Source organism: Geotrypetes seraphini, chromosome 11 (genome assembly GCF_902459505.1).
Source record: "Geotrypetes seraphini chromosome 11, aGeoSer1.1, whole genome shotgun sequence".
NCBI lineage: Eukaryota > Metazoa > Chordata > Amphibia > Gymnophiona > Dermophiidae > Geotrypetes > Geotrypetes seraphini.
The window spans coordinates 60278084-60293507 of record NC_047094.1 but is presented as its reverse complement, the minus strand read 5'-3'; the positions used below and the strand labels follow the sequence as shown (position 1 = coordinate 60293507).

The window sequence follows — 15424 nt, the reverse complement described above, 5'->3', positions numbered from 1 at the left end:
TCCACTGTGTGTCTTCTCTCTGCGTCTTCCATTTGCTGTTACTGTGCCTCTCCCTTAACCCCCCCCCCGCCAATTGGTCTAGCACCCATCTTCTTCCCTCCGTTCCCCCATAGTCTGGCATCTGTCTTCTTCCCATTCTGTCTTCCACATTTCCCTTCGGGGTCTGTTCCTCTCCACCCTCCTTCAATGTCTGTCCTATTCCTTTCCACCACCACCCTTCCCTCCCTCCTTTACCATCTGTTCCTTTCTACCACCCTTCAGCTTCTCTCGCGTGGCCTATCTATCTACCTTCCTCCCTCTTATTTTCATGGCACGTTACAATGTAATTTGTGCAAGCCACTGGAGCCTGCGAGCTCGGTCCCTGTCCCATCCCCACAAACCATCTCGCTTCTGTGCTCCTATTTTCCCCATTTCTAATATCTCCCATATGTATCTGCCATTGCCCCCCCCCTGTGTCCATATACCATCCCCATGGCATGTCCCCTTTATGTCTCTGTCCCTATGCCCCATGCACATAATTTCTCCTCTTTCTGTTACCTTCCTGTGTCCAGATTTCCCCTATCTTCCTCTTCCATACCAGTGTGTCTCTTCTTTTCAACCCCATCTAGCTTTTTTCCCTCTTTCTTTCCCCCCCCTGCTTCTAGCATCTGGCTCACCTGCCAGTCCTTCCCTTTCTTTCCTGCTGTGGGTTTTTCTTTCCGACTTCATCCCCTTTCCCTTTCACTCCCTCCTTCCAATTTGAGCCGGGAACACTAGCGATCGCACGGTCCCCGCAGCTCACACCTGCCTGCCCAATCGATTCTAGTGTTTAGCCAGCTCTCTCCCTTCTCCTCACCTTAGTTTGTAGATTTTCTTTTTCGGCGACCCGCATGCTATCAGAGAGCCGCGCACTCGCGGCTGCTCAGTGTTCAATCTTCTGCTCTGCTGCAACTTCCTGTTTCCGGTTGCGTCAGAGCAGAAGATTGAACACTGAGCAGCCGCGCGTGCGCGGCTCTCTGATAGCGTGCGGGTCGCCGAAAAAGAAAATCTACAAACTAAGGTGAGGAGAAGGGAGAGAGCTGGCTAAACACTAGAATCGATTGGGCAGGCGGGTGTGAGCTGCGGGGACCGCGCGATCCTTCATGCCTCACTGCGGGGACAAGACCATTCACCGCCCCGCGGGCGGTGAATGGCCTTGTCCCCGTCGCCGCAGCGACTGCTAGTTTTCTTCCCCGTTTTCGGCGGGTGACCCGCGGCTAAAATGCGGTGGCCGCGGGTAAATCGCCACCGTGTCATTCTCTACTCTGCATTTCTTTGCATTGAATTTTAGTTGCTAGACATTAGACCATTCCTGTAACTTTTGCAGATCCTTTATCATATTTTCCACTGCCTCTTCGGTGTCTACTCTGTTACAAATCTTGGTATTATCTGCAAAAAGGCACACTTTTCCTTCTAACCCTTCAGCGATGTCACTCACAAACATATTGAACAGGATTGGCCCCAGCACCGAACCCTGAGGGACTCCACTACTCACCTTTCCTTCCTTCGAGCAACTTCCATTAACCACCATCCTCTGGCGTCTGTCCGACAGCCAGTTTCTGACCCAGTTCACCACTTTGGGTCCTAACTTCAGCCCTTCAAGTTTGTTCAACAACCTCCTATGAGGAACTGTATCAAAGGCTTTGCTGAAATCCAAGTAAATTACATCTAGCATATGTCCTCGATCCAGCTCTCTGGTCACCCAATCAAAAAATTCAATCAGGTTTGTTTGGCACGATTTACCTTTTGTAAAGCTGTGTTGCCTCAGATCCTGTAACCCATTAGATTCAAGGAAGTACACTATCCTTTCTTTCAGCAACACTACCATTATTTTTCCAACAACTGAAGTGAGGCTCACCGGCCTGTAGTTTCCTGCTTCATCCCTGTGACCACTTTTATGAATAGGGACCACATCTGCTCTCCTCCAATCCCCAGGAATCACTCCCATCTCCAGAGATTTGTTGAACAAGTCTTTAATAGGACTCGCAAGAACCTCTCTGAGCTCCCTTAGTATCCTGGGATGGATCCCGCTGTCTGGTCCCATCGCTTTGTCCAACTTCAGTTTTTCAAGTTGCTCATAAACACCCTCCTCCGTGAATGGTGCAGAATCTACTCCATTTTCTCGTGTAACTTTGCCAATCTCGGTCCTTCTCCAGGATTTTCTTCTGTGAACCACAGAACAGAAGTATTTGTTTAGCACATTTGCTTTCTCCTCATCACTCTCCACATATTGGTTCCCAGCATCTTTTAGCCTAGCAATTCCATTTTTCATCTTCCTCCTTTCACTAATATATCTGAAAAAATTGTCTCCCTTTTTTACATTTTTAGCCATTTGTTCTTCTGCCTGTGCTTTCGCCAGACGTATCTCTCTCTTGGCTTCTTTCAGTTTCACCCTGTAGTCCTTTCTGCTCTCCTCTTCTTGTTTTTTTTTATATTTCACGAACGCCAACTCTTTCGCCTTTATTTTCTAAGCCACTAGGTTGGAGAACCATATCGGCTTCCTTTTTCTCTTGTTTTTATTGATTTTCTTCACATAAAGGTCCGTAGCCATTTTTATCGCTTTCAGCTTAGACCACTGTCTTTCCACTTCTCTTATGTCCTCCCATCCTAACAGCTCTTTCTTCAGGTACTCTCCCATTGCATTAAAGTCCGTACGTTTGAAATCTAGGACTTTAAGTATCGTGCGGCCGCTCTCCACTTTAGCCGTTATATCAAACCAAACCGTTTGATGATCGCTACTTCCCAGGTGAGCACCCACTCGAACATTAGAGATACTATCTCCATTTGTGAGGACCAGATCCAACATCGCTTTTTCCCTTGTGGGTTCCGTCACCATTTGTCTGAGCAGAGCCTCTTGAAAGGCATCCACAATCTCCCTACTTCTTTCTGATTCCGCAGACGGAACATTCTAGTCCGCTTCTGGCAGGTTGAAATCTCCCAACAGCAGAACCTCCTCTTTCCTTCCAAACTTTTGGATATCCACAATCAGATCCTTATCAATTTGCTGCGATTGAGTCAGAGGTCTTTAGACTACACCCACGTAGTTAGAAGTTCCATCTTCTCTTTTCAGAGCAATCCATATCGCTTCTTCCTCTCCCCAGGTCCCTTGCATTTCGGTCGCTTGGATATTGATCTTTACATAGAAAGCTACTCCTCCACCTTTTTGACCATCTCTGTCCTTCCTAAAAAGATTATATCCCGGTATGTTTGCATCCCATCCATGTGATTCACTGAACCATGTCTCTGTGATAGCGACAATATCTAGATCTACCTCTAACATCAGGGCTTGCAGATCATGAACTTTGTTGCTTAGACTGCGAGCATTTGTGGTCATCGCTTTCCAGCTATTTTTCAGCGATAATCTCCTTTTTCGTATGGATTTTTGTTTCGTTTCACTTTCCGTTGCAATACTAAGAAATAAGTTGCTGATATTGTTTATGTTGCAATCTTTACCTCTATCACATCTTTTCTTTTGCCGGGGGTGGTCTCTATAATTGTCCTTCGTACATACACCACCCCCACCTTCTAGTTTAAATGCCTAGAAAAATATTTTCTAAATTTCTCTGCAAGGTTTCTTTTTCCTGCTGTAGTAATATGTAGCCCACCAGTGCAATATAGCTTCTTGTCCTTCCATGTATTTCCCCATCCTCCTATGTACCTGAAGCCTTCTTGATGACACCAGGCTTTGAGCCATCTATTAAAGTCCTCTGTGTTTTTCACTCTTTGCTCTCCCTTTCCATATGCAGGCAGTATTTCAGAAAAAGCTAAAGTCTTTACAAAAGGTTTCACACCGTCACCAAGCTCCCGAAAAGCTTTCTGTGCTGCAAGTGTGGAGTTGTTAGCCAGGTCATTTGTTCCCAGATGGATAACAACATCAGTGTTAAAATCCTTAGTTTCTTCCTTAATTATAGTCTGTATTTGCCTGGAACTCCTGGTAGCTGAGAATCCTGGAAGACATTTCACTATTTTGGTCTCCTCACCTTGTGTTCCAAGGTTAATGCCTCTGATGATGGAATCCCCCAACAGTAATAGTTTTCTGTTTATGGCTTTTTTATTTGTGCTTAGGGTGCACTTGTTCTCTTGAGTTACCTTCATTGGTTCCAGTCCCATCTCCCTTCTTTTTTCTTGAGTATCGCAGTGCACTAGTGGAGCAAAGGAATTCTGTAGAGGTAATATTTGTGAAGGTGGATGTTTCTGTGTTACATGTCGCAGTCTTCCTGAGCCTACTGTGACCCATTTATTCCTGGGCTGTTTTATTCTTTGAGGTAGAGATGGTAAGTTGGTATGATTTTGTGGAATGATGGAAGCTGCTTTAATTGTATTCAATTCCTGTTTAAGTTTGCAGAGCTCTTCCTTAATAATAGCAAGTTGAAGACAGATGGGGCAAGCCTTAAGCCTCCAAATAGTATGTCTTGGAATTAAAGCACTACAGTGATTGCATAGAATAAAGGTCATCTTGATTGGTTGTGAAGTGACTTGATTTGAGTAGTCCTGATTATTTGGGTCTCTATATATGAAAAATGGTCCCTGGGGTTGGTGGGACTATAAGTCTTACCCTTATTCCTATGAAATGAAAGGGAAAGAGGAAATACGATTTAACAAAAGAAAGACAAGGGTTTATTTTTTTTGTGTTTTTTTAAATAAGAAACAGGGAGGAGAAGAGAAATTAAGCAGATATAATGCTGAAAAACAGTGAAAAGAGCAGAATATGAAATGCTGAGTAACTTAGCTTTTAGAAGTTCACAGGGCAGACTTGTTCACAGCACTGTCTCAAAGATAATGCAGTTAACCTTAGAAGTAAATCAGAGCCCCTCCCTTCTCCACCTAATCACAATGGCTAAAAACTAGTAAGTCAGAAATACAGGCTCTATACCACCCTAAAACACAGTATTTTAAACAAAAATGCAGGCTCTATAACAAATCAGTGACTACCCTAAAACACAGGATTTATAACAGGATTTTCCCTACTTTAGTCACCCTGTGCCACAGGCACCAGGATTTAATTAGAGTTAATAAAGTCTTACTCTTATTCCTATGAAGAGGAAGAGGAAATAAGATTTAACAGAGGAAAGAGAAGGGTTTATTTTTTTTATGCTTTTTTTTTGTTTTTTTTTAAGTAAGAAACAGGGAGAAGAGAAATTAAGCAGATATAATGCTGAAAAACAGTGAAAAGAGCAGAATGTGAAATGCTGAGTAACTTAGCTTTTAGAAGTTCACAGGGCAGCCTTGTTCACAGCACTGTCCCAAAGGTTTGATGTTATTAATAGGGCATGGCATTGGTACAATGGGAATTGACAAAGATAAATTTAGATAAGGCTGCACAGCAAACAACATGCTTCCCTGCTGTGTATTACATGGGGTGCTCATTAGAATACTGAGCTTGGTAGCAGCCATGGAGAATCCTTTTGTGCATCGGCAGGGTAGATTTCCATGCCAGGAAGAATGCTTTAAATGACTTTTACTGCCATGGAAAGCTTTTGAGCATTGGGGCCTAAGTACCAGTATCAACCTTAATCCTTAGCAAGACTAGAATGTGACCAAAGAAATCAATCAAAACCCCAAAAAGCTGATATGTGGATAATTCATTTCTGATCTTAGAAGTTATTACTTGCAACTTAGAGATGAAGTTTAATGCTTTTACTTAAAATCTTTTTTATTGGTAAAGAGAATAACAACCCACAACCACATGAAACAGAGAAGGATTAAGACTTTTCCAACAATATACAAAGAGAGGGTCACCTCCCCCCAAGTTTAATGCTTTTAAAGGTTTTTGGTTGTTTTTTTTTTTTTTTTTTTACCTCATAGGCTTCTGCCAGCTGTGAAAATTTCTCCTTAGCTTTAGGATCATCTTTGTTGGTGTCCGGATGGTACTTCTTAGCAAGCTAAGAAAACAACACAGTAGATGTTGGAATCATTCAGTGAAATTCGCTAGTCTGTACAGAACTTTGATTTCCCAGAATCAGTTCTTGCTACTTAGGAGATCTCTTTAAGAGGGAGACACAGAGGTAGACCTGACACTTAAAGAGTGACATCTATCAGCCAGTTCAAATGGGTGGTTTTACTAGTTGCAAAGAAAGGAATAGTCACAGTCTTCAGGTTTTCCCCTGCGATCTCAGGCAGAGACAAGGAAGACAAAAATAATTCACACACACAAACTAAATTTAGTCTGTTCATGGCAACTCAGTCCCCCCCCCCAGCATAAATAACAAGGTATATTAATAAATTGTTCAGAAGTCAAAATTATAGGCTAAAATAACAAGGTATATTAATAAATTGTTCAGAAGTCAAAATTATAGGCTATCCAATCAAAAACATGAAGCGCAAACACCCCCCTCCAAAAGTATGCACATAGTTAGAGTGGAAACTCAGATTTCTTCCTTATAACCAAATCCCCCTAATCCAGTGGTCTCAAGCTTGCGGCCCGCCAGGTACTACTTTGAAGCCCTTGGTAATAGAGAATGACACAGGTGCGGCAGCGACTGGCCAGCAAGAGCAGCGCTGCCGCTCCTGCTTTAGGGGGGAGGGTCAGCCGAATCGGGAAGCCGATTTTTTTTTGTTTTGAATCGATTCACCCAAAGTGAATTGGTGAACCGATTCAAATTGTGAATCGGGCAGCACTAGTAATTACCAGAAAACACCAGTGCTAGTAACTACATCCAACTACCACTCCAAATGTATCTATAGTGCTACTAAACTTAAATCTATTTTTAAATAGTCCTACGAGTCTGTCATATGGTTCCAGCTGGTAGACCCCAGTCTCCCCCTCCACCTATTAACACTTTAGACTTCATTCCAAACTGCTATTCTTGACAACTCTCCTTCCTTCCCACTGTTACAGCAACCCAACTAATGCTAAAAGTCGTGCCCCTGGACATCACCCATGATCTTCAGATGCAATTTGCACCTTATCCCAAATTCTCCACTCTCCACCCATAGCCTCATGCTGCTGCTCCCAATTTCATACATAACCATCTCCTGTTATAGGCAATTGTCAATGGCACTGCTCCATAAAAAGACCATCACTCATACTCTACTGCTTGTTCATAGGATAAGCAGCAAAAAATCTATTTACTCTCTGAAATCTTGCCAGTGACTTGTGACCCGGATTGGATGGGCCTTTGATTTGTGCCAGTATGTCAAATATTACATATATTCTTACATTTTTCACTAGAGCTGGCTGCTGCCTGTCTCCCATCAATTGCAATCCCTGAAACTGAAGCAAGCTTGTTCCTATTGCCTTCCTCATGCAAACACCAATTCTTAGCAGTAAGCCCAACTGGTACATGCTGCATTGCTAACTTTGGTCCCTTTTTCCTACAGGCACCTTCTCCAAAGACTGAAAAAAGCATACTCATGTGAATGTGCTCAACACAGCACCTTATATCCCTTGCAATAGGAAAGCATAAAAAAAGGACTATTTACAGTGGATGTAAGAAATATCACTAGAACTCTGTTCTGACAAGAAACTAAACAAAAATAGGTAGGCTAACAAGGTATTTCAATTTTGAAAAAGATGTTGTACCCCCCACTCCACAATCAGTGTCTCTTAAAAGAGAAGTGACAAGAAGTGGACTACTAAAAACAGAGTACACTATCCACTTCTTAGAAAACTGCTACAAGATTCACCCAAGGTGGTGTACATCAGTTATAATTCAACATAAACCAATGGTATAAGCCAGGGGTCTGCAACCTTTAAGACATAAAGAGCCACTTGGACCCGTTTTCGAAAAGAAAAAAAAACTTGGAGCCGCAAAACCATTATAAAACAAATCTAACACTGCATATATTGTTTCTTATCTTAATGCTATATACAGGATCACTAAATTGAAAATAAAATCATTTTTCCTACCTTTGCTGTTTGGTGATATCATGAGTCTCTGGTTGCACTTTCTTCTTTTGACTGTGCATCCAATCTTTCTTCCTTTCTTTCAGCCTCCTGTATGTTTCCTCTCCTCCAGACCTCATTCTCTCCTCCAACTTTTTCTTTCTGTCTCCCTGTTCCCCCTTCTTTCTGTCTCTGTCTGCCCCCTTTCTTTCTTTCTCCGTGCCCTCCCCCAAGCCACTCGGTTTGCTGCCACCGCCATCGGGGAATAGCCCCCAAGCCACCGCCGTCCCAAGCTTTCCCTGCAGAAGCGTCGCGCTGACCAGCATTCCGCTTCCTGACGTCAATTCTGACGTAGGAGAGGAAGTTCCGGGCCAACAAGGCATTTCTCCTCATTCCATCCAGCCTGAGCCCCATCTCTCCTTGATCCAGCATTTCCCTTCTGTGTATGTCAGAATTACCATTCCACCTATTTGCCAGCATCACCCTTCTTTGTGTCTATCTCACCTATATCCCTATCTCACCACTTTTTCAGAATCTTCATTTGTCTCTGTCCTTTTCTTTACCCCATGTTCACCATTTGCCCTTTCAATGTCTTTATCCCCCCCCCCACACTTTTTCAGCATTACTTCTATGTCTCTATTTCACCTCCTCTTCATGTCCCCTCTGTATCTCTATCCTTATTCAGTAGGTCCTGCTTACCCTTTCTCTTCTTTGTGTCACTATCTCCATTTTCAGCTTTCCCCCCCTTTTCCTTTGTTACTGCACCCTGTAGCTAGAATCTTTCCATCCTCCCTCCACTCCGGCCCAGCCCAGTATGAAATATTTCCTTTTGTTTCCCTCCCCTCTCTCTTTCTCTCTCTCTTCTCCTCCCTCACCCACGAGTCCTGCATCTGGCCCTCTCCCTTCTACCTGCACCTGGCAACACCCCCCTGCTCCGCGGCTCTCTTCAGCAACTCGTCAGCAGCAGTGATCAAGACAAGCTGCCGACATCGAGGCCTTCCCTCTACGAGTCCCGCCTTTGTGGAAAAAGGAAGTTGAAACAAGCGGGACTCGCAGAGGGTAGGCCCCGACGTCAGAAGCTTGTGTCGATCGCTGCTGCTGAGTTGCCGAAGAGAGCCGCGGAGCAGGGGATGTGGCCGGAAGCAGGTAGAAGGGAGAGGGAAATAGGAAGGCTGTAGATCTCCGGAGCATGACACCGACCCCGGCCAGGATGATTTCTTTTTCAGGCGTGCATCTTACAAGTCCAGCGTCGCGGCGGGAAATAGCCATGCTGAGCAGTGAGCTCAGCACTACACAGATGAAAACCTTGCTTGCTGATTGGTCCGGTGGCACGGCGGGGCGGGGCCGCCGGACCAATCAGCAAGCAAGGCTTTCATCTGTGTACGTGCTGAGCTCACTGCTCAGCATGGCTATTTCCCGCCGCGACGCCGGACTTGTATGCTGCATGCCTGCGTGACACACTACCTGAGCCGCGGCAAAGGTGGAAAAGAGCCGCATGCGGCTCTGGAGCCGCGGATTGCCGACCCCCGGTATAAGCGTAAAGGGCTCCTTTTACGAAGGTGCGCTAGGGTTTTTAGCGCATGCACAAAATTACCGTGCGGTAGCCGAAAATCTCCCGTCTCCTAAAAAAGGAGGCGGTAGTGGCTAATGCGCTCAGGAATTTAACGTGCGTTAAGGCCCTAGCACACCTTTGTAAAAGGAGCCCAAAATCTTTACTAAAAGCTCTTATTTTGAAAACTAGATCTTTAACCCCAATGATTGTAGCCGTTTTCTGAGACATGGGTAGCGTACTCTGATTTTAGTAGTCCACTTGTTGTCACTTCTTTTTTAAGAGATACTGGTTATGGAGTGAGAGTGGGGGGTGCTACATCTTTTTCAAAATTAAAATACCTCGTTAGCCTATCTATTTTTTTTAGTATCTGGCCAGAATAGAATTTTGGTGATTTTCTTACATTCACTGTGAATAGTCCTTTTTTTAAATTTTTATTTAATGCTTTCCTATTGCAAAGGGTTGTAGGATAAAAGTAATTTAATAAATCCCAATAAATACAGATAATGGTGGTTATAGCAAGATTCAAAAATTATTATATGCTCAATTATTAGAGTTGAAATATGGAACATTTATTGTACACACAAGGAAAATTATACCCTGGGGACAAAAATCTTCAGTTCCTCATGTATAAATTAAACTGACAACCTGCAATCAAAAATTATGTTATCCTTAAACATGTGGCTCTTCTGTCTTGGAAATCGTTCCCTCTACTTCTAAGATATTTAGTTGTACTTAATCTGAGGCTTGCAGCTAGTTTGGAATCAAAATCAACCTTGTAGGTATAACAATATTGTAGGTACAACAGTACATTAGTCCTAAATGAAACTTTAACCAAGTCAGACCTTTTCCCCCTAAAGCCTGGAAAAAGAACTTTTGTATCTATTAAGATCATTTTCCTTCAAGTATGCGTACCTGATAATAGGCCTTTTTAATCTCCTTCTGGCTAGCACTTCGTGGCACCCCCAGTACTTGGTAATAGTCAGCTTTTGCACAGAAAAAAGAGCTAGTGTGAAATGGTGCAGCAGCAGAGACCGAAGGAAAAAATGTGATGCCTAAAATAGAAAAGTCAAGAATATTTTGTCATTGCAATTTTGAGTATTAAATAAAGTGTTAAAAAAAAGAAAAGTCAAGAATAAATCACAAACACTAAAAACTGTTATAAAATCTTATACAGCTTGCTCTACTTCTAAATTACCAGACCTTACTAACACAGATATTGTAATTTCTTATACATTTTAGCTTGCTTCTCATTTTTTCTCTATTGCTTAGAATTTTACCTAGATGGTTTAAAGCAGTGTTTCTCAACTTGCAATGTGCGTACCCTAGGAGGTACGTGGACTGCCTGTTAGAGGTATGCAGCCTGACTGCTAATTCCTTCCTGCCACCCCTCGCCGCCAGCTCCATTTAATTATCCCCCGCCGCAACTCCAGAAAGGGCCAAGTCTGTGCAGCGATTGTACGCCACCAGCCCACAAGCCTTCCCCCCCCCCCCCCAATGTCAATTCTGATGTCGGAGAGAAGGTTCCGAGCCAGTGAATTGCTGCTTGGCCAGCCCTGGACCTTCTCTCCGACATCAGAATTGATGTCGGGGGGAAGGCTTGTGGGCTGGCGGTGTGCAATCGCTGCAGCCGCCTGGCCCAGCACTTCCTAGAGTTGCGGCGGCAGGGGTAATTAAATGAAGCTGGCGGATTGCGGCAGCGGGGGATAATTAAATGGAGCTGGTGGGGGCAGATGGAGGAGGAATCGGCAGCGGGTTGGCTTGGGGGCAGGCAGTCTTCGGCGTGGGTCAGCTTTGGGAGACAGTCCTAAGATTCCGGTTGGCCCGGGCACCTGATGCACCAGGAAGGGGAAGGCCCGCCATTTGGGTGAAGTTGGGCCTGCCAGATGGACAGACCATCCATCCATCCGTCTGACTAAAAAAGGTAGGGGGGACTCCTGGCTGGGCTAGGGGGATTCCTGGCTGGGCTAGGGGGTGGTGATTCAGTTGGGCTGGGGGTACAGGGGCCACCGACCTTTCACGGAGGGGGGGGCTCCGGCAGGAGGGACTGGGCATCCCTCCTGCTGGTAGTCTTCACCAGGGGGGGGAGAGGAACGGGTTGCCTGGGCTGCTAAACTGATCACGGCAGGCCCTGTTATACCTGTTTTGACTTTGTCTAAGTCACAAGGTATAAGTTCCATCTAGGCAACCTCATCAAACTTTAGATTTTCGCTGCAGGATGACTAAGGGCTCCTTTTACTAAGGTGCGCTAGCAGTTTTAGTGCACGCTACATTGCCGTGCGAGCTACACGCCAACGCCTCCATAGAGCTTGTGTTAGTATTTTCCATGTAGCGCGGGCTAGTACACCTTAGTAAAAGGAGCCCTAAGTCTAGGTTGACCCACATCCTGCCCACCTTCCACCCTAACCACTCCTCCAAAATCACCCTTTTGAGCTCTGGGTGCACAGCAAGTTTCAGAGGCCTAACAAGTCTCTGACTAGGTCCAAAAACCAGTTTCAATTATCAGCACTTGGCTGATCTTTTAGGTCATCCAAGTACCGACTTAGGCTGATTTTTGTACGTATTTTTTGTTTTGATTATGAGCTCCAAAGTGTCATTTACTAATGGTTAGCAAGTGTTAAACATGGCCCACAAGAATAAAGCAGGCCTTGCAATAAACAGCACAAGCTAACAGTGCTAGTAGCATGCACTATTAGTAAATGATCCCTGCAGAACTTTTCTCACTAGTCTGCACTTAGTTACCACATAATATGACTCCATGCTATTATAGTGCATTTCAATATGTTTGGTTACAAACTAAATGGAGATTAAAATAGTGAATTAATAATTAGGATTCTTCTCTTCAGCGATACCTCTGAGGATAAAGTGGGAAGAACCACCAGTTTCTCTATTGCTAACTTATCTCTATAAATATTTGGCTAAAAGAGCCATTTGATGCTCCCACCCCTTTGAATCTATGGGTGCCTGTTTCCATCTTAAATATAAGCCTTCCAAGTGAAAAAATTGGAAGGCTTATATTTAAAGGCAGAGAAAACAGGTATCTGTGTGAATGTCACCTTCAGGTTTGCCTGGTGCACGTGCACAAGAGCTTACCATACTTTTGTGCACAAGCACCAGGCATGTTCTTCTCTCTTAACTTCCCAATGATAACAGTGTGCACATAATTTGCATACTATTAATGTTGAGCATTGAGAAGTTGTTTTGCTGTGCTGTTACATACAGCACTGGAGTTTTGAGCATCAATGCCTGTGAGAATAGATTAGGAAAGCTCTACGATTGTGGAGAGGATGCGGTATACAAACCTAAGGTTTAGTTTAGTTTAGGAAAGGAAAATAATGTAATGGGGAGATTCTGTTTCTGGGCAATCATATAGTAGTAGTGATCACCCAAAGAGGAACTGCCAATTGGTGCCAGAACCACAGCCTTTAAAAAAAAAAAAAAAAAAGGCACCACCAACTCTGAGCTGGCAGTAACTTTCCTGCATTAGAGCAGGTTTCTCCAAGTCAGTCTTGGAGTACCCCTTGCCAATCAGGTTTTCAGGATATCTATCTATAGCAAATATGCATGAAATTAATGTACATACATTATCTCTATTAAATGCAATCTTTCATATTTACTGTGGATATCTTGAAAATCTGATTGGCAACGGGGTACTCCAGGACCAACTTGGAAAACACTGCTTTAGGGCATGGGGATTTTGTGCAGTTTCTCCGAGCATGGGAAGGAATAGCTAATTTATGTCCATATTTTAATACTTTGGAGCCACAGAGGGCACTGCCCTCTGAACACTCTGAGCATGCTAATAGCCTCTAGCACCAGTGTGAAGTTTTGCACCATCCCTTGTCATCCTTACAGCTGCTGACCCTGCAGTTATGCCCTATTCTCTTTCCTAGCAATCTATGTATACTTCTCAACAATAATGATACAGACCCTTACCATTTATTATTATCTTTTATCTGCTTTTAGCTGACCCCCCAATACCTACATAAAACCTAACTATGTAGTGTCAGATCAACGATTTGTTTACGAAAGAGTTCTGTCTCTTACAATAGGCCGTCTTGTCACTTGGTAACTGATAGATCCTGATGAGGACAAAAACTAAAATGCCAAGTATAATTCATGTTACTTACTTCTCACTTAAATAAAAGATACTAAATCTTAACTTTACTTGGCTAATAGCTAATGAATCTATCCCGAGTCCTCACATTACCTATCCAAACCTTTCAAAAGCACATCTACACTACTATATTTAACTGTATTCTCCAACAATAAATGCAACTAATTAGAAGTACTTTGATGTGGAAAAAAAAATATTTCATGCTAAGTCGGCTACCAGTCGGTTTATAGAATGTCCTCTAGTATATGTCACCCCTTCTTTTCTTTTCAACTTAATCTAGCTCACAACTGTTTCGTTGCCTTCTTTCCCGCTTCCTCTGCTCTTTGCGTAATTCACCTGTTCCACTACCTCCAACTGTGTGGCCAGATGTCAGCAACCATCCCCGGCTCGTCGCAACTCCCAAGCGCGGAGAAAATACAACAGCTTGCAACCTCCGACAAAGAAAATTTATAAATGCTGCTTCATGCCACAGTCCACGGCTGAAGCTCAGCCTCGACCCAGTGCTCTGCGACCCTGACAGGACGACCGCCAACCAGCGTGAGGAACACCGAACCGCCATCTTACCGCACAGTATCCCTGACTACGCATGCTCACAACTACCCCCTAAACTGCGCCTGCTCCAAGAAGCCGGGTAAAGATAATGCGCATGCGTCTTAAACTACCCACATCCTATCATGAGAGACGCTAACCGCGTCTTTAAAGCGCGTCAGTAACTCAATTGGTATAATGTGAGCATGCGCAGAGGCTTTAGGCACATGAGAGATTTTGTCTGAGGTTTTTATATTGCGTAATGCGTATACTGTATTGGAAGCAATACCTAGGAAGCTAGTTTTTTTTCAAGAGTGCATGCAAAATAATCCTTAGAACCGGTAGTGATAGTCATTTATACAAATTTAAATATGAATGGCATTTAAATAGTCGCGCAGTAATAAAGAAATATTGATTTGGTTTGTGAGGAAAGGAGATGGAGGTAGTTTTGGAAGGCCCAACTTAATAGTAGGCAGGCACACCCACGATATAAGGTCTGGTAACGCAATTAGATCACACCAGAGTAGGAATCAGCTCTCTGGAAAATAACCCCCCCCCAAAAAAAAAAAAAAAAAAAACAACTATTCCCAAGGCAAGTGCCTATGGAGAAAATTGAATAAATTAAGGAAACACTTTTTTTTTTTTAATGAAAAGTGTGGTGTATACATGAAACGTTCTCCCAGTGTGGGTGGGGCGGAGACAAAGACTTGATTTTGAACTAGATAGCAAGAGACATCTGGGAGATGAGATAGTGAACTGGATGGTGTCGATTTGCCATAGGCCTGAGTTAATAAGAAATTTATTTGTAGGTGCAAAGGAAATAGAAACAGACTTGGTATGAGCTGTCATACTTCAAAAGATTGAATGAAAACCTAGGCACTTACTTCACCTATATTTTGAATGAAGAGTACTATTGAAAGGTCACTTGGACACACAAAGTCAGAGGCGTGAAGAAAGTAAAAGAAATTTATTCACAGCATGCAAGGCCCATCGTGAAGGTCGTGGACCTGACGTAAAAGTGAGGGTCTGTGAAGTCAGGTTTAACATGTCCAGCTGCTTTGCCTCCCATAGCCACTGTTCTCCCATACCAGTCCCTCCTCATACAAAATAATTGCTAACATTAAGAGTCTGACCTATAGTTTCAGCAAACTATATAAACAGATTTCTAGTGATTACAGGATATTAGTATCTACTTTCATAATTTCATAAAACTGGGGAAACACCACAGAGTGATAGACAGGAGCACATGAGTGGGATACAATTCGGACATATACATCAGTACCTGGGTCTCACCTTTTACCATCAATATACAATGCCATGCAGTCTCTGGCCTTCTGGACTTGGACATTGGCATTCCAGTTATGTGGGTCAGTGAGAGTGAAAACCA

At 43.5% G+C, this 15424-nt stretch overlaps 1 protein-coding gene across 3 annotated transcripts in view; it reads right to left on the bottom strand.

The window, feature by feature from the left end:
• DNAJA3 (DnaJ heat shock protein family (Hsp40) member A3) overlaps positions 1–14122 on the bottom strand; it is a 78825-nt gene extending 64703 nt beyond the window's left edge. For 2 of the 3 annotated variants that reach the window (XM_033962741.1, XM_033962743.1), the window contains exons 1-3: positions 13846–14122; positions 10308–10447; positions 5817–5900 (exon numbers count right to left, since the gene is read on the bottom strand). In XM_033962741.1, coding sequence (XP_033818632.1) covers positions 5817–5900; positions 10308–10447; positions 13846–14068 — 447 coding nt within the window. In that variant the 5' untranslated portion in view covers positions 14069–14122. The remainder of the gene's footprint in view (positions 1–5816; positions 5901–10307; positions 10448–13845) is intronic. The other variant, XM_033962742.1, reaches the window with a different exon arrangement.
• Positions 14123–15424: the final 1302 nt, after the last annotated feature.